The sequence below is a fragment of the Scylla paramamosain genome, chromosome 25 (genome assembly GCF_035594125.1).
Source record: "Scylla paramamosain isolate STU-SP2022 chromosome 25, ASM3559412v1, whole genome shotgun sequence".
Taxonomy (NCBI): Eukaryota; Metazoa; Arthropoda; class Malacostraca; order Decapoda; family Portunidae; genus Scylla; species Scylla paramamosain.
In genome coordinates this window covers 18078186-18098203 of record NC_087175.1, presented here as the reverse complement: position 1 = coordinate 18098203, position 20018 = coordinate 18078186, and the positions used below count along the sequence as shown (strand labels likewise).

At 43.7% G+C, this 20018-nt stretch overlaps 1 protein-coding gene across 1 annotated transcript; it reads right to left on the bottom strand.

The window, feature by feature from the left end:
• Positions 1 to 4539: 4539 nt before the first annotated feature.
• LOC135113247 (uncharacterized) lies at positions 4540 to 19023 on the bottom strand. The gene is made up of 5 exons (XM_064028441.1): positions 18865 to 19023; positions 10961 to 11130; positions 8971 to 9129; positions 7294 to 7381; positions 4540 to 6721 (listed from the first exon to the last, which is right to left on the bottom strand). Exons 2-5 carry the CDS (start codon positions 11125 to 11127, stop codon positions 5576 to 5578), a joined length of 1560 nt encoding a protein of 519 aa, XP_063884511.1. The 5' UTR covers positions 11128 to 11130; positions 18865 to 19023; the 3' UTR covers positions 4540 to 5575.
• Between the last annotated feature and the right edge of the window lie 995 nt (positions 19024 to 20018).

Below are 20018 nucleotides of genomic sequence, written 5' to 3'. Positions count from 1 at the left end.
CATTCACATCCATACACTGTGCCCTCACTCGGAAGAGATCACCGCCCAGGCTTCCATCATACCACCTTTCATACCTCGGGGCCTCTTTCTCCTTGTACCATTCCAGGGTCTTCTCTCTTTCCATTTCATTCTTCCATTCATTCAGTCCCACACATTTAATTTCTTTGTCTATCTTATTCTTCCATTTTCTCACATCCCATTCGGCTCCCACTCTGCTTCCTCTTGTTACCACCCATTCAGGCTCATTTTGATTCCTCCCTGCCGTTCTTATCGCCCACACAACTTGCAATCCATTCCTGTCTGTCATTCTCATGCATCTCTTCCTCCATTTGCTTCCACTTTCATTCCACAGGTGCACCTTCCTTGCTATTCTTGCATCATCCATTCTTTCAAGCCTAATCTTGTACCTAAGTGTGACTTTTGTGAGTCTTTCTCTAAAGGTGCTCCATCCCATGTCACCTCTCAAGGCTTCAACTGCTGTGCACCTCGGTGCACTCAGTGCCATCCTTGCTACTCTATTCTGGCCCACTTCTAACTTATCAATTTCACTTTCATTCCATGCAGTCACATCCATACCATACATTATTCATGGCACAGCCACACTCTTCCACACTTCTCTCAACACATCATACTTACTTGCTCTCATCCTTTGCCGCGCTTCCCAATCGACCTACCCACTGGTTTACCATACTTATCTTTTCATTCTTTGCCTTTGCACACCCACTAGGACTCATCCACTTCCCTAAGTACTTGTATTCTTGCACCTGTCTCAACTCATTCTCTCCAAGTCTCCATACCACATTACTTTCATCCTCTGACCTATTCACAATCATTACTTTGCTTTTCTCACTGCTAAACCTTACTCCAAAGTCTTTACCATAGCCATCCACCACATCCAACAAACTTTGAAGCTTATCTGCCGATTCACTCATAACAACTACGTCATCTGCATAAAGGAGCACACATACTTTATCATTCCCCACACTCACCCCTCCTTTTTCTTCTCAATCATTTCATTCACCACAAGCATATTGTCCTCAGCTCTCCTATCCACACGAAATCCATTCTGTTCTTCACCCAGCACTCCAGCTCTCTCAGTCCATTTGCATTCAACACTGCACTGAAAACTTTACCTATTGTATTCACTAATGGAATTGGCCTGTTGTTCAACTCGTTCTTACTCTTAAATCCTCCCTTATGCAACAGACACACTCGGCTCTCATTCCACTTTCTTGGCACTCTCTCTTCATCCCACACTCGGTTGAATAATTCAGTCATTCTATCAATCACTACCTCCCCACCATTCTTGTAGAGCTCATACGGTATATCATCTGGACTGCTGCCTGCTGCTGCAACACCATCCACTCCTTTCCTGTCTTCTCCACTCTTTCATTCCTATCATGCCCTAACTCAGTCAGTATCACTTGCATCATGTCATTCCTGTCTCTGGCATACTTCACACACTCCAGCATCACATGCTCCACCGTCTCATCCTCTCCCATGTCACACATCTGGCAGACTATCTGTAACTTCTTGCATTCACATCCATACACTGTGCCCTCGCTTCGAAGAGACCACCACCCAGGCTTCCCTCACACCACTTTTCATACATTGGGGGCTCTTTCTCTCTATACCACTCCAAAGTACTCTTTTGTTCCATCTTATTCTTCCATTTACTCAGTCGCACATGTTTCATTACTCTATCTGTCTCATTCTTCCACTTTCTTACATCCCATTCTAGACCCCCTCCATTTCTAGCAATCATACTCCAGTCACTCTCAACAGGTTTCCCCTCAAGCCACTGATTGGCCCATTTAATTTCCAAGCCACTCTTTACTGCCATCCTAACACACTTCTCCCCCCATCTGCTGCTCCTAACATTCCATAGAAACACATTTCTCATTAATTTTGCATCATCCATTGGCTCTAATCTAGCCTTGTATCTCAGGGTTGCCTTTACATGTCTCTCTCTAAACGTACTCCAGCCTGTGTTCCCTCAAAGCCTCTATCGTTGCATACCTTGATGCATTCAGTGCCATTCTTGCTACTCTACTCTGTCCTACTCCTGACTTTTCTAATTCATTCTCATTCCATGGAATCACATCCATACCTTACATAATGCTCGGAACAGCCACGCTCTTCCAAACTTCTCATAGCTCAAGTAGTGGCTCTTGTAGCAAACCTATGGCCGGAGAGTGAATTATTGTAGCAAGACAGGAAAACACATTGAATATTCGTTATCTGGCAACCACAGTCGCTCAGAGTTGAGGATAAAGTAAAATGCACATGACATAAAGTTCTACCAGGAATTAACATGTATCCTGAGGCAAGAAAGACAACAACTACAAGAGGTTGTTTATTATGACGACTGAATCACATTGTTTATTGTTATTTTTTTCTAGCGTGAAGCTGTATCATAATAATCTATAAATAGTTAATCAATAGAGATGTAAGCTTCTTTCAAATGAGAAAAAAAATATTTCTCGAAAAGTGTTGATCACAGGTAACATTATACATATATAATATTGCATACATTTTTTTTAGCCTCTTAGTAAAAGTATTATATTTCATGTCTGTTTTGTGTAGGGAGGCCGTTTTCAGAATTAGTAAACAGAAATGTATACAACTCTGGTTCATCCTGGAGAGAAGAAAAGTAAGGAACTAAAATGGTAAAGACAGACATCTCTGCAAAAAATGAAATGTATTTAATAATTTTTAGGCCGCTTGGCGGATACACATACACACACACACACACACAAGGCAAGCTATTACCCAGACAAGATACACCACCTCAAGCTGGCCAACAACAGACAGTGGTACGCTAAGATCAAAGCTTTGTGTGGCCTACAAAAGCACACTTCATCTCTTCCTCGCACCTCACACCTTCCTGCTAATCTCGTGGCTCAGGAGATGAACGATCACTTTGCTGCTATCTGTCAAACCTTTCCTCCCCTCCACACCACTCAGCTTCCTGCCTATCTTCCCGCTCCCACCCCTCCCCCCATTGTCCAGGCGGTGGATGTTTTTAAGAGAATACTCAAATTCAAACCAAGATCCACCACACCCACTGACCTTCCTATAAAAAAATTACAAGGAGTTTGCTGTAGAGCTAGCAACACAGCTATGCTCCATAATAAACGCCTCTCTCTCCCAACACTCTTGCCCCGCGGACTGGAAGACATCTTACCTCACCCCCATCCCCAAAACTTCCAGTCCACAGTCACTCGGTGACCTCAGGCCAGTCTCTTATCACCCCCATCCCTAGCCTTGTTTGTGAAGATTTTGTGTATGACTGGGCCTACACCGAAATTTGTAATACCGTGGATATCAGGCAATTTGGAAATATTAAAGCCACCTCCACCTCCCATTACCTGGCCAGCTTCCTTGAATTCATCCACAGCCACCTGGACAAGCGAAACACCTCTCTAGCTGTTGCTTTTGTGGACTTCAAAAAAGCCTTTGATCTTGTTGATCACACTGTTGTCATCAGCAAGGCAATAAGTCTGGGTCTCCCTCCTAACCTGGTAGCGTGGCTAGCCGACTTCCTCACAGGGAGGCGTCAGGCCGTTCGCTATCAGGGCTCTGTCTCTAATTTCCAACAGCTGACATGTGGGGTCCCCCAGGGGACCAGGATGGGTCCACTATGCTTCCTCCTCCTCATTAACGACGCCCTCACTGACACCCCCCATTGTTGGAAGTATGTGGACGACTGCACCGTGGGCATCCCAGTTTCCACCAAGAATCCGGACTACTCGCCACTGCAAGCAATTCTGGAGCGACTGCAGACGTGGACGGAGGAGAGCAGGATGACCATCAACCACAGGAAAACTGTGGTGATGCATTTCTGTACCTCCTCTGTACCAGTGCCCCCTCCCCAGCTCACAGTGGGCCCTCACCCCCTCCAGGTGGTCCGATGTGCCAAGCTTCTCGGAGTCACGGTGGACGACCAGGTGACCTGGAAGCAGCATGTCGCCAGCACCGTAAGATCAACTACCTACAGGCTGTACATGCTGTGCAGACTCAGGTCGCTGGGGACGCCGATAGACGAGTTAAAGGGGGTGTACCTCACCTTCATCCTCCCCAAACTCATGTATGCCTCCCCAGCATGGTCCTCCTCCCTCACACACACTCAACAGTTACAGCTGGAGAGTGTGCAGAAAAGGGCGTGCAGAGTCATCCTTGGCCCTGCCTACACCACCTATGGAGAAGCACTGACCACCCTGAGTCTGTCCAGACTATCCACCAGGCACCGAGAGGCTCTGGAGAAGTTTGGAAGGGGACTACTGCATAATCCACGTCTCAGACACACGCTGCAGCCTGACGCGCCTTGCCCGGTCCGTGCCACCAGACACCACAACAAAATAACGCCCCGAAAGGCGCCGCGCACGGACCGGTACAGACTCAGCGCGATTTCCACCATGGTGCGACCCATCAGTCAATAGTCCTTTCTAGATTAGACTTACCTTTAGGATTAATGTTAAGTATTTCCCCACCCCCTCTGTACATTTTTAGTTTGTTAACTGCCTAAATAATAAACCGTTTATTATTATTATTATTATTATTATTATTATTATTATTATTATTATTATTATTATATGTGCTGTGCACAACAGACGTGAAGTAAGAATGACCGTTGCACAATCTTCGTCAAGACGCTAACACGTCAGTCACGGGACGGACAAAATAATGTTTTATCAACGGACAAAATAATGTTTTATCACAGTGTCCTTGGGGCAACTAACAGATATACAGTGGAGTGCATGATGCTCAGTTATCAAAAGATAAGAGTGCAGCTGAGAGGACAGGGTTTGAACCCCAAGCCAGGAAAAGACTATGGGTTTGACCTCGTTTCGCCCCGCAGCTTGCGTTCCCTTGGCCTTGTTATTTCGATCTTGTTCCCGGTAGTGCACGGGTATAGAGGGGAGACCAGCCTTGCCCAACCTCGTCCTGCACTGGTTTCATGTACGCATCGGTTGATTAAAAAGAAAAAAAGAAAAAGAAAATAACAGTAGATAAAAAATATGATGGATGAGTAGATAATAAAAAAAAAAATGAAATGAAATACTGCACGTGTGGTATCAGCAACAACAATGTTGCTCCAGTCAGCAAAGCATCATCCAGAAAACCTTATATATTACATTGTTCTTTTCCGAATATGTAATTGTGTCACTCCTCACCGGGACTGACACCCTTCGATTAAATGGAGCACATGTTCATAAATTTACATGCTAACTCAACCCAATCCCTATCTGAATTAGCCTGTCTTTGTAAAAACTTACATAAAAATAAAAAAAAATAAAAAATATCAGAACTGTCTCGCGTGAGGCAACTTCTGTGCTTCTGTCAACATTAGCAATTCCTGCCTCAGGGCTGTGGTGACATCATACACAAGGACGATGCGAGAACTTTCTCTAAGACTAAAGCACTAAAACCAGCATCTGCTTGTTTGGTTCTTAAGTACTCAAACTACTGGTAATGCTATTCTGAAACATTCATACAATTTCGGAATCAATGAGATATTCCTCGTCATAATAAGATTAATCAGTACTCCCCAGAAGAGCAGAGCAGATGCTACTTAATCTAGTTCATCAGTCAATTCATTAAACAAGGCAAGTTTCTTCTCCAGACACTTGTAGGCCACCTCCTCACTGACGGCCGCCGTCGAGTAGGCAAGCTGCAGCCGCGCTTGTCCACGGAAGCTGAACAGTCCCACGCCCAGAGAGTACTTTTCATTGTGGATGGTCATGTAGTTAGCCGCGGCAGTCAGCTGCACGCACTTGCCGGCGCCTGCATAGGACGTGCGGGGTGAGTACAGATTTGAGAACAAGTACTCGCCGGAAGGCAGCTGCCGGAGAACACTGTGTGCCTCATGTGTGTAGTCTTGGGGCCTCAGCATCGCGTCCAACACTCTCTGTTCACAACTGTAATTCCTCTTGATTTTGTCCCGGAGCTTCACGTCCACTGTCTTGACGTACTGCCAGAAGTGTTCCTTCACGTTTCGGGGCGTGGCAGTGCACTGAGTCATGGGGATGGCGTGGTAGCCCAGAGGGATGTTCTGGGTATTCTTCATGAGGCGGCGAGTGTCGACAGGATGACTGCTTGACAAGTGGTAGACGTCCTTGTCCAGCCCCGCCTCCTGTACCAACTCCACCAGCGCTGTGTTGATGAGCGCGGTGAAGCCAGCGTTGATGGTGGCGCCCACGGAGCGACACTTGGCAGCAAACTTCTCCATGCGCTGGTTGTCAAGGACGACTGGCGGCAGGTTCTTGGTGGTCCAGTCCTCTGCTTTGGGCAGACCAAAGGCCTCCATGAGCAGAGGAAGGCGCTTGCTTTCCACGTGCTGCCTGAGCGCTGCTACCAGCCTCTCTGGGTCCTGGAGCAGTGCTGCTCTGATCCTGGCCTCCTCCTCCACCACCTCAAAGCCTTCACACAGCTCCCCGACCGGCTGGCTGCTCACGGGCAGACCCTGCAGGAGGCTGTCCAGAATGTCAATCAGCAGCTGTGTCACCATCATCACCACCATTCCGTCGTTGGCGGCGTGGTGCAGGGTCATCAAGATGTGGCACTGGTGAGGTAAGGCTGCCTTCACCTCTGGGAAGTGGCACACAGCATCCTCAGGGCACGGCATGAGACGGGTTTTCCACAGCGGTCCATCATGAAGGTTGAATGGAGAGTCCCTCAGCAAGATGTGCTGCTCCTCCAAGTCACCGCCGCTCACCACCTGAAAGGATTCACCGGTGGTGAACACCACTAACAGAATGTTCTATGTGCCTCAGTAGAGCTACTCTAAGTGGAAACAAGCACAAACTAGATGTAGCCAGACACGCCTCAGATTAGCAATGAATTATGCACCTTGACTCAGGTACAAGTCACCGGCACACCACACAGCATTCAGTGGGTGCTAGTCTTGTGCCTCGCCAAGTACAAGTCACTGGCACACCACACAGCGTTCAGTGGGTGCCAGTCTTGTGCCTCGCCAAGTACAAGTCACCGGCACACCACACAGCGTTCAGTGGGTGCCAGTCTTGTGCCTCGCCAAGCACAAGTCACCCACCGGCACACCACATAGCGTTCAGTGGATGCCAGTCTTGTGCCTCGCCAAGTACAAGTCAATGGCACACCACTTAAGGGTGCCAGTTTTGAGTTTGGCCAGGAGTGCGACAGTCAAGCGGCCACAGAAGAATTCCTCTTCCTGCAGCCACACACGAGGGCTGTGAGTCCCTCGTTGAAACATTATATTCACCAAAGACTACCAGAGCAGCAGTGCTGTGTGCTGCTGTAATGATGCTGTACCTGAAAGTCCAGCTTGCGGTGTGGCATGTCAGCGATCCACAGCTTCCCATCACGCAGCCGGAAACACAGCCTGAGGGACTCCACCTTGCTATGGACGAAACAAAGGGTGAGACTCATCCTGATTGCCGGGCTTAACTGCAATTAATGACATATATTATGAAATGAGATGCAGTGCCATCTGCCAACCAAGCAATATCCTACCAATAAACAGAACAAACGTGCTCGTCGCCACAACAGTGAGGTCACCTGAGGCAATCGCAGGTTTCACGATTTGCACCTGAACACACACACGCGATGGTCTCCACCTCACGGCGTGCACATGGAACATCTTCAAGCTAGTCCTGCTAGTGGTCGCTACAGCTGATCATCCATCTATGCTTTACTCTGTTTTCCTGCAGTGCATCATAAACCTTCTCTCTGGGCTTCCTCTCTTTCTGTTACCTGGTGGATCCATCTCCAGCACCTTCCTCCCCACGCGCTCCTCATCTCTCCTCTGCACAACCACAGCACCGCACCCTCGCCTCGCCTCTACCTTTGTTTTCAAACTTATCCCCATAAATTGTCCCTCTAATCACTGTTATTTTTTTTCCAGCCCTTCACCTCAAATTATGTTAAGTCAAATCTGGGATTCAACTTTGTTTCATTAATTTCATCATTATCTGGTCTGTTTTTTTTTTTTTTTTTTCGAAAGCTATCACCTGAACAAAGATGGAGATTTTTTGACCAAGACTCTTCATTACCTGCCCTTATCAGACTGCAAGTAGGTCTCGCTATCTTTTTGTGTTGCAGTTCATGTCTATGGTGGCTGATGTGCATGACAAAGAAGTGAAGTGAAATGAAGTGAAGTGGTAAAAATTTTTTTGTGTGGCGCCGCAACAAATAATAAAAGTCATAAAATTGCTTGAAAATACTAGTAATGTTAAATTGAAAGATATCACAACAATAAGCTGTTCAACTTTAAAAAGAATAAAAAAGAAAAATTAAAAATTAAAAATTAAAAGCGCTGGGATATGAATATATTAATTTTGTTCTAATCACAAGTGAGGAGTACTGGCTCCACTGACTCCTCTGACTCCACTGACCCATGGCAAAGAAGAAAGTATTACAAATTTCATTCATGCAGGTTGGCATCAGAAGTGAAGATGATGCATTGTGAGGTGAAATTGATGTTATGTAATAATATCATTATGTTAATTAAAGTAATGTCTTCAAAAGAACTTCGTTTGTCAAAAGTGCTATCACTGTTCTATAGAGAGGGGATGGAATGCAGGAGTTTGCTACAGAACACTGGCTGAAGGACACCAAGCTGTTACATGGTGCTGCACAAATTGCAATATGTACATCCAAACATTCTAATTAAGTTATTCTGACACCACTTTTGATATCCCAGCTATAAATGTACTTTTACTGACCACATGCATAGATAACTATCAAGAACTTTCTTTTTACCCTGCTCTGTGTGGTGTGACGTAATGGACCTTGCACTGCACTTACTCAGAGAGGGGCATTTCAAGCACCATAAATGGATGCACTGACTATAAATAGCTGTCAAGAACCTTATGTTTCCCTGCCTTGCTTGTATAGCATGTGCACTCACTACATATAAATAACCATGAAGTTTTAGGGGCTCTTCCTTGCTTGTGTAGTGTGACGTAATGGACCTTGCATTGCACTTACTCGTATAGATGTTGGAGCGCCTCCTCCACCAGGGTGGGGGTGATGGGCTTGGAGGAGTTGAGGGTGAGGTTGGTGGTCTGCCGCGTGCTCACTTCCACCCGCGCCACCATGCCCCGCACCTTGTCATCCGCTGCGAACCTCCACCGCACCGCCTCTTCTCTGTGGAAAGAAGGCACACCAAAGGTTACATTGAAACACAGTGTAACCTTGTGAACTCTGGACCTGCGGCTGAGACATGCCAGTGTGTGGTGTGTTAGGGACACAAAGGTTTGGCACATCCTAAGACTTCTGAATGAAATACCCGGACGAGTGGTAAAGATTTTCATGAATGCTTTGTGACCGTGAAGTATGTGGATGTCCCCGCGTGGGCGTCACTGGAGGCAGGAAAGCGGACTTTATGCCTCTGCCTCACGTTGCGACTCACACACATAAAGAACATAAGAACTTAAAATAGGGAAGCTGCAAGAAGCCATCAGAACTACACGTAGCTGTCCCTGCATGAAAATACCAATCTCCATATTTTCACCTATCATGTTATTGGCCGAGTTCCCTGAAAAGGAACACGTTTTCTTAGTATACCCCGTGTTCCGTTTTCCTTTTAAACGTATCTTCATTCTTAGTTATTAATTCGTATAAGACTTATTTACTCATCTTATATCATGTAGTATTATTCTCTTCATAATTTAAGTTCTTTATGTGTGTGTGTATGTCAAGGAAAAGGTGTATTCGAGGTGGAATGTGTGGAGGCGAGAGGCGATACATGTCTGTCTCTTGTACCTGAATCAGCAGAATTCTTCAGAGTGCAAGGAGGCCCTGAGAGGAAAGGAAGGGGGGATGTTCTCAAGGGATAAGTTTGGGTGGCGTTGTGGTGATTGAGTGATTGTGTGGAGATATTGGCGACGTGGTGGCATAACCCTGACATCTAGGATCAGCTTGGTGAGTCTTTTGTGATACCAAGAACTCTTGTCCGCTGAAATTCGGTTGGTGAGGTTGGTGAGTTGTGTCGGTGAAGTAACGCTGAGGGATAGCGTCGGAGCTGAGAAGCAGGGTCGTGGTGGTGTTGTGGCGTTATTGGTGTCTTTAGGGATGGTGCTATGGTGCTATAGGTGAACTATGATGTTGGTGGTGATGTCTTGTGAGGTTTGAGGAGGTAAAATATGGGGATTGTTATTTGGTGACACAGTGATGGCGTCTAGGGAAATTCCTACAGCTGGGGAAAATATTTCAGCGGCCTGTAAAGGACTAAAAGGGTTTTAGTGCTTTGTGAAGTGATGGGAATGTCATATATTAGCCTGTATAACCTTTGAGCAACAAGGGAGGCAAAATAAGAGCCTGAATCTATTGTAATTGAGTGTGGGAATTATTCTGCATTGGTCTCGGTTAGAAATTTGTTCTCTAATTTCCTTTAATGTTCAGTATCTCAATTTATCTTTAAGTTAACATGATTACGAATATATTCTGTTATATAGAATAATTGTACTTTCTACCCAACACTGATCTGATATTAAGGTAATTCCTGGCGTGCTGTGCCAAGGTAAGGGTTTGGTGAGAGGGCTTGATAGCTGGCGATTTCGGATAGGTCGGGTAGGTATTCGAGGCCTTTAAAAATCCAGACTTTTAAAACTTTCTGGGATCAGTGTAACTTTCCTGGAAATATAAGCGGGATCATGACACACCTATCATCCCCACCCATAAATTTGTCTAATCTTCTTCTAAAGCACCTTAATAACTCAACACTAACAATCTGATTACTGAGCCTGTTCCACTCATTTACCACTTTCCCATCTTTTTAAAATGTAACTTTTTTTTTTTTTTTCAAGCTTGAACCCAGTATTTCTTATGATGTTCTGATTACTGACCCTGAAACTCTTCCTTACGTCATCCTTGTTATATCCCCTATAGTTAGAAGTTGTGTCTGACTCTCCTGATTTCCTCCATGAAATTGTGGCAGCTACCCCCTATACCAATCAAAGAACATACACATACTTACTCTGCGGGTCTGGCCGAGGTGGTCATGGCCTTGGAGAGGGAGGGTGCCAGGGGTGCCACGGGTGCCTGGTGACTGGCGGCGGCGGCGGTGGTCTGCAGCGATCTGTGCCCATTCACGACCGCTGCCGCCCACGCTCGAGACGCTCTCTGACTCACTGTGCGGAACATGGCCTAAACAGAGAGAGAGAGAGAGAGATTTGCTAATGCCAGCTTGCCTCTTAACCTTTCACTGCTTTTTGGCACGTTTCTTTAATTGATAACCACTCTGAGACATCTTTCCTAGTTTTACAGTCACCTCCAAACGTTGTATACCGGCCAGATTTTGCAAGATATATTTTTATCATCCCCTTCTTCCTTACAGATGCTTATAAGGACTCCATACATTGCTCTTAGTGGTGTGAATTGCTGCGTACCGCAGCGAAAGGGCTAATATCCTATTTTTCTATATATAGAATATAATTTTTTTTTCCCATATGTTGGTAGGTTGGTTTAGCTTGTCAGTGAGTGTTATCAGGCCGTGAGCGTGTCGAAACCCACAAGGTATTCACAGAGCCCAAGCGTGAGTGACCGTAGTGAAGCGGCGGCGCGATAAACACAGGTAATACATACATCGTGCATCATTCAGCGAATGGGAACATATGGTGATGTCATGGTACCTCACACTTGTGACTGGTGCGCGCCATCCCATGGGAAGGAGACTGACGCCGCCGCCGCGACGCTGCCCTTAAAGCACCCTAATGACTTAGCACTAAGATTACCGAGTCCGTTCCATTAATCTACCACTCTATTTGAGAGAACCAGTTTCCTTCTATCTCATTTTTAAACCTAAATTTTTTCAAGCTTGAACCCGTTATTTCTTGTTCTATCCTGATTACTAATCCTAGGAATTTTGCTTACGTTCCCCAAATTATAACCCTTATACCACTTACAGACTTCTATCAGGTCCCCTCTTAACCTACGTCTCTCTAAAGAGTGCAAATTTAACAGCTTCAGTCTCGCTTCGTAAGGAATACTCCTCATCCCCTGTATCCTTTTAATCATTCCCCTTTGTACTGATTCTAATAGACCTATATCCTTCCTATAATGTGGGGACCAGAATTGCACAGCGTAGTCTAGATGAGGTCTGACCAGCGCGAAATATAACTTTAATATTATTACTTCGGGGCTTCTACTTTTAATACTCTTGAAAATTAATCCTAATACCCTATTTGCCCTGTTTCTAGCCTCTATGCATTGCTTTCCTAGACGGAGTTCAGAGCTAACTATAACTCCTAAATTTTTTTCGTACCCTGAAGCTATCAGAGCTTCGTTGTTTATTGTGTACCTACTGTGTGGGTTTCCTCTACCTACGTTAAGTACTTTGCATTTATTGATATTAAACTGCATTTGCCATCTGTTCGTCAATTCGTTCATCCTATCTAAATATGCCTTCAAGGCGATGGCATCCGATTCTGACCTTTTTTTTTTTATGTAGGAAGGACACTGGCCAAGGGCAACAAAAATCAAATAAAAAAATATGCCCACTGAAATGCCTGTCCCATAAAAGGGTCAAAGCAGTGGTCAAAAACTGATGAATAAGTGTCTTGAAACCTCCCTCTTGAAGGAATTCAAGTCATAGGAAGATGGAAATACAGAAGCAGGTAGGGAGTTCCAGAGTTTACCAGAGAAAGGGATGAATGATTGAGAATACTGGTTAACTCTTACGTTAGAAAGGTGGACAGAATAGGGGTGAGAGAAAGAAGAAAGTCTTGTGCAGCGAGGCCGCGGAAGGAGGGGAGGCATGCAGTTAGCAAGATCAGAAGACCAGTTAGCATGAAAATAGCGGTAGAAGGCAGCTAGATATGCAACATTGCGGCGGTGAGAGAAAGGCTGAAGACAGTCAGTTAGAGGAGAGGAGTTGATGAGACGAAAAGCTTTTGATTCCACCCTGTCTAGAAGAGCAGTATGACTGGAACCGCCCCCAGACATGTGAAGCATACTCCATACATGGACGGATAAGGCCCTTGTACAGAGTTAGCAGTTAGGGAGGTGAGAAAAACTGGCGGAGACGTCTCAGAACGCCTGTTTTAGCTGTTTTAGCTAGAGATGAGATGTGAAGTTTCCAGTTCAGATTATAAGTAAAGGACAGACCGAGGATGTTCAGTGTAGAAGAGAGGGACAGTTGAGTGTCATTGAAAGAGAGGGAATAGTTGTCTGGAAGGTTGTGTCGAGTTGATAGATGGAGGAATTGAGTTTTTGAGGCATTGAACAATACCAAGTTTGCTCTGCACCAATCAGAAATTTTAGAAAGATCAGAAGTCAAGCGTTTTGTGGCTTCCCTGCGTGATATGTTTACCTCCTGAAGGGTTGGACGTCTATGAAAAGACGTGGAAAAGTGCAGGGTGGTATCATCAGCGTAAGAGTGGATAGGACAAGAAGTTTGGTTTAGAAGATCATTAATGAATAATAAGAAGAGAGTGGGTGACAGGACAGAACTCTGAGGAACACCACTGTTAATAGATTTAGGAGAAGAACAGTGACCGTCTACCACAGCAGCAATAGAACGGTCAGAAAGGAAACTTGAGATGAAGTTACAGAGAAAAGGATAGAAGCCGTAGGAGGGTAGTTTGGAAATCAAAGCTTTGTGCCAGACTCTATCAAAAGCTTTTGATATGTCCAAGGCAACAGCAAAAGTTTCACCAAAATCTCTAAAAGAGGATGACCAAGACTCAGTAAGGAAAGCCAGAAAGAAGATCACCGGTAGAGCGGCCTTGACGGAACCCATATCAGATAGATCAGATAGAAGGTTGTGAAGTGATAGATGTTTAAGAATCTTCCTGTTGAGGATAGATTCAAAAACTTTAGATAGACAGGGAATTAAAGCAATAGGACGGTAGTTTGAGGGATTAGAACGGTCACCCTTTTTTAGGAACAGGTTGAATGTAGGCAAACTTCCAGCAAGAAGGAAAGGTAGATGCTGACAGACAGAGCTGAAAGAGTTTGACTAGGCAAGGAGCAAGCACGGAGGCACAGTTTCGGAGAACAATAGGAGGGACCCCATCAGGTCCATAAGCCTTTCGAGGGTTTAGGCCAGCGAGGGCATGGAAAACCTAATCAATCTACCTATCTTCGTGTCTCATCTGCAAACTTACTAACATCACTACTAATTCCACTAAGTCATTGATATATATTACAAACAACAATGGCCCTAAAACTGATCCCTGTGGCACCCCACTCTAATTTCGAGCCGTTTATTACAACTGTCTGTCGCCTGTCGCTTAGCCACGACCTTATCCAGTCTAACACACTCCCATCTATCCCTAACCTTTCTCATTAGCCTCTGATGGGATACCTTATCAAACGCTTTACTAAAGTCCAGATATAGGATGTCATAACTATCACCATTATCTGCCGCCTCGTAAACCTTAGTCACCGATAAAACACAAAACAAATAACAATCAAAGACGTAACACTCCTTTACATAATAGATAACACGTCACTTACACAACTACCTAAATCTATCAAAGATTATCCGTAGGTTAAACAATCACTAAGATATTGAGTAAATATCACATCACATTTAATGAACCCTAAATCTTCACTATTAGTTCAAGTATACCTTTTATTGAGATAGCTGGGTTTGGAAGTGGAGGCAGCATCACGTCACTCGGTCTCCAGACAGACGGAGACACCATCCCTCACACTACCAACCGTCACACCACCGAGGACATGGTGATGGTCGTTGCCTAGCACCTCAAGTCTGGTCATGAACGGAGGCAGAATGACCGTGCTCGACGTACACGGCCATGTGCAACTTCGGTTGATGTTAAATACGGAGTCTTAGACCGTTCCCTGATTGTTTTGAACACTCCTACACCGCCAGTAACAATAGCAATGCCGAACAATGAAAGTTTATATGTGGCCGTTAACAAATCCAGTAACATAAGTATCTCATCCTTTTAACATAGTTATACCATTACCTTAACACATCCAGATGCCCTAATATATACAAGCAATTCATGATTCCAGTCACACCACCTATCTTTTCCCATCTAATAAATTCGTCTAATCTTCTTTTTAAAATTCCCTATTGACTCGGTACTAACAACATGATTATTGAGTCTATTCCATTCATCTACTTACCGCTCTACTCGTATTTGAGGACCAATTCCTTTCTATCTTTGTTTTAAATATAACTCCGATAAACCTGAATTCATTATCTAATCTTGATTACCGATTCTGGGGATTTCGCTTGTCATTCCTGTTGTGACCTTCATATCTCTTACTGTGTAGATCTTTATCAAATACTCTCATAATTTATGCCTCTGTAATGGGTGTAAATTCAAAAGCTTCATTCTCCTTTTTAAAGAATATTTATCATCCCCTGTATTGATTTAGTCATTCTTCTCTTTACTGACACTAACAGACCTATGTCCTTCCTGTAATATGGGGACCAGAGCTGCACAGCATAATCTAGATTTTCCCTGGTTCATGTCAAATATAATACTACTTACTCGTAATTTTTAAAGTCTTCTGTTGCCCTTGTAGCCGTCCCAAGTCTCTCCATTTGCTGAGATTATTACAGTCAAAATTATTACATATACTGTTCAGGAATCCATTCCAGATCGTTTTCTTTCATTCTGGCTGAGAACCCTCACAATGGATCCCCACGATTGTTAATGATTCACAAGGAGAGTTGCCATTCACACTGCAGCGAAGATGGTCCCACGGCGCGCCTTGCCAATGAGAACCATATTCTGGAACACTTCTGTGTCCTGCCTCCACTTCATTCAAAAGCCTATAGTTGAAATTACACGTTTTTTAAGGATTTTTTTTTTTTTTTTTTGCGGTTCTAGTGACAGATTAGCAAAATTTATTCATTATAAAGAAGAGAAACATTCTTGAGAACCCGACCAATCATCTCTGTGATCTTTAAAAACTGTCTTGGTAAAAGAGAAAAGCGTTTCTGAAAACGGGCCTCAAGTTGAAGTTGCACGGGTTTTAAGGTTGTTTTTAACGGTTTTAGTGACAGATTAACAAGATCTCTATATTACTAACAGGAGATACATTCTTGTGAAGCCGGCTTATCATCTCTGGTTTTTGCAAACAGTCGCGATGAGAGAACTCAGTGTTTCAGAATAAGGGCATGAAAGCGAAACGCATCAAGGGTTTGGTGACTGAAATATGAATCATCTGATGAGTCCAGCGGTGGCGTGAGGAAGGTGAACTCAACGCGGTGCCTTATGCTGTGCACGCTTTTGTTTGTGAGCTTTTGGATCTGTGAGACTTACGTGTTGATATGCTGACGTGCCATGCAGATGCGCACTGAGGCGGGGATGTGAATTTCTGATAAATAAAAAAAAACATACATGGTTGTAAATGCAATTGTCAGATCACGACACCTCTTGGTGGCGCTTTTTTATAATATTTATCATGAACTCTTTCAAGGGGAAGGTTTTAAGAAACTTATCCTGTAGTTTTCGGATGATCCTTTGTTACCTTTTCTTAGGAGTGGCGCTTCAGTAGGCATTTTTTCGTTATTTTTGTCGCCCTTGGCCAGTGCTCCTCTTACATAAGATATAAAAACTTACATCAAGTTCTGTAATGCAAATCGTTTTCGTTGCGTCGTTTCGTGTTACAGCGGTTTGTAGTTGTTCTGGCATTTTATCATATGGCGAAAAGAAGCGCCGAGCGGTGGTGCTTTTTCAGTCCTCTTGTTTGTCTACCACGCCGTCTTAAGAGAAGATTAGACATATTTATGGATGAGGATGATAGGTGGAAATAGGTAGGTATATTTCATACAGGGACTGCCACGTGTAGGCCTGATGGCTTCTTGCAGCTTCCCTTATTTCTTATGTTCTTATGTAATATTGCAGTTCACGCTACTGCACTACGATCTTTCGGCTACTCTGCTATCGTGCTACCACTACCATGCTACGGAATAAACCAAAATAAAAAAGCAGTCTGACTTTGTAAGTCAGACTGTCGCTGGGGCAGCGACAGGTGGAAATATGCTTGACTAATACAGGGCCCAATGGCTTAAAGGACTTCTGTGGCTTCCCTTTATTTTTTCATATAACCCTTATACTGCTATGGTCCTCTTTCCTTAACCTTCTCAGCACTATACAAACTGCTTGCATGGAGAAAGGAGAGAAAAGGGGGAAAAAGAGAAGGTTAAACTTGTCTTGTTTTTACATTGCAGGAATATTTAAGAGTCTATTAGAAATATTGTATCTATAAAGTTTTTGGTATTAAGAGAGAGAGAAAATTTGTCCAGCAGGGAAAAGCTATATTGCATGGTGGCGGTGGTGATAACAGTGGGACCAATCAGGAGCACCGTACTGCTCTGTGTGCTGGCGACACGATGAGCCAACCAAGAGGGTGCCGCAGTGTGCCAGCGTCCTCCTCTGCACCTGTCATGCTCATTACAGTTCATGCTGCAGGAATGAATAAAAGCTAACTAACTAAACTAACCAACTAAGTAACTAATTCATTATTTAATTTTCTATCAAAGTAATTAATCGACTAATTAAATACGCAATTAGATAATGAACTATTTTAACTATCTTGCTATCTAAATGACTGATTATCTAATTGACTGATTAACTAACAAACTAACTCACTGGTAAACTAAAAACCTCGCTAACTAACTAATTAACATAACTAAAAAGAACTCATCAATTAACTAACCAACAAAAACAAAAGAAAAAAAAATCAACAAGAGGCAGGTACATCAGGTTTACCGCTCCCGAGAAGATGAGCACATGTGTGTGTGTGACAAATGTACTCGTATACTCATCTTATTCTCATTTCTCGAAGAGTTACATCGTCAGTGGTGACAGAACTAGTGTGTGTGTGTGTGTGTGTGTGTGTGTGTGTGTATGTGTGTGTGTGTGTGTGTGCGCGCGCACACACACACACACACACACACACACACACACACACACACACACAGAGCCTCTTGCTTGGACGTGCACTGCCATCCACCGCGACATCCTGTGGGGCCTGTTGTTGACTTACAATCATAATCCGTTCAAAAATCGCCGTCGAAAGCAAAACGGTCAGAGAGCAAGACTTTATTATCGAAAAAACACAAAACATAAAAAAAAAAAAAAAAATCGTCACCTAGAGAGCAGTAAAGCGAGTATGAACAATGCCTTTTCCCTTACAATGATTAGAAAAGTGTGTATCATTAGCAAATGGAACTGTAGTCACAAAAAACTATAGCTCTTGTACTCACTCAGAGTTGGCCGTATGTCAAAGTTGGCTCACGTAAAAAAGAAAAAAAAAGAAAAGAAAAGTGGGGGGGGTCAGATATCACGTTGATTCAGTTAAATACGTTGTTTGTGGAGTATCCTATTGAACTTTCTTTGCCTCTGCCACCATTGTGACAGTGGCTGTGCCTCCACCTGTAGCTTGCCTCAACATAACATTACCATTCCATTAAGCATCTGTATTCTTACCCACAAGTAACGGTCTTAAATTACACCTTTCTTTTCTCTTATTGCAATGTAAGCAAACTTCTTTTAACTCCTTATGCTCTTGGCCAATCGAGAGAGAGAGAGAGAGAGAGAGAGAGAGAGAGAGAGAGAGAGAGAGAGAGACTGTAGCTACCGTAGAGAAGTCTAGTTATTGACCATATTCTTAAACACTTCTGGCTGCACCTCCACTACTTTCAAAACCCTCTAGCTGAAGTTACACAGGTTTTTAAGTGTTTACATGGTTCTAGTGGCAGACCAACAAGATTCATACTTTATTAACAGGAGACACACTCTTGAGAACTCGACTAATCATCTCTGTGACCTTAGAAAATAGTTGTTATGAGAGACCAAAGCGTTATCTGAATACGGATCAAACCACACAAACTGGTTAAGCGACAGGCGACAATAGCATGGATGTACAGACCTGCAGTACAACTTTACTTACTGATTTATTCCCAACTGTAGAGAATGAGATGTTAAAACTGAATCGGGAGTGAGCTTTTGAGAGGCGTCCGTCCTTTTCCTATGGTGGTGCCTCTGTGGTGCGGGCGGCGGCGCGGCAGCCCAGTAAATAGTCATCCACTGTCTCCTCTCCCCCCATGAAGGGACTGTTGGGATAAAGGAGTGCGCAGATAACATGTCACTCTACTTATTCTCCATTACGTTATGAGCTCACATGAGGAAACGTATTCTATTTGCAGCAAAAGAAGGATTGAAGTGGTAAGTTATGAGATACCGTCCAGTGATGCTACCTACGTTTATAATGAAGTGAGAAATTGGCAATGTATTCTTGTGTATGTACTTATCTTTCACGCGATTAGACTGTGCCCTCCCTTTGACTGACACACACACACACACACACACGTCCCTCCTTTGTAATAAAATGTCAGGGAAGTGATACGCTGCATCAAACATGTGATCTCATCGTGGTTACTTTTTTGTCAGCACAAGCGAACAAGGCTTTCTATTTTTTCTCATTCATATTCTGTCCATCTCCCTAGTGCAAGAGTTAACCAGCACTCTCTATCTTCTATCCCTTTTCTGGTAAATTCTAGAACTCCTTGCCTGTTTCTGTAATTCAAGAGGGAGGTTTCAAGACATTTATCTTCTGATTCTGGATAACCTTTTTTGTTTTCTCGTTAGGAGTTGGTACATCACAGGGTAATTTTTTCCTTTCTTTTTGGCCAGTGTCCCTCTTACATAATAAGAAGCGCTTATTTTATTTTATTTTGTTTTATTTATTTATTTATTGTTATTATTATTATTATTATTATTATTATTATTATTATTATTATTATTATTATTTATTTATTTTTTTATTTTTGTATATTTTCTTTTATCCTTTTTCCAGCGATGAGGCACTTGCTTTATTTATAAATGTCACTGCTTTACCGGTGTGTCACTGCGGGTGTCCAAATGGTGGTCTGCTACGTAATGGAAGTGGGACGAGGCAGCCTGGGCGACAACAGGCAGCACGTCCCGTGAACACCTTAACAGAGGAGTGCGTCGAGGATCATAAATAGATATAGATATTCTTGACCAGGTGGAGTGAAAAACATTCCACTTCATGGACGCCTCTCCTCTGACTGACCTTTTTCA

What these genes read in the sequence shown, in the direction of transcription:
- LOC135113247 (XM_064028441.1), bottom strand. Translation starts at nt 11,127, where the DNA reads ATGTTCCGCACAGTGAGTCAGAGAGCGTCTCGAGCGTGGGCGGCAGCG. An exon ending in ACCTCGGCCAGACCCGCAGA is followed by an intron (nt 9,130 to 10,960) that starts GTAAGTATGTGT and finishes TTCTTTCCACAG; the next exon opens with AGAAGAGGCGGTGCGGTGGA. An exon ending in ACCGCAAGCTGGACTTTCAG is followed by an intron (nt 6,722 to 7,293) that starts GTACAGCATCAT and finishes GAATCCTTTCAG; the next exon opens with GTGGTGAGCGGCGGTGACTT.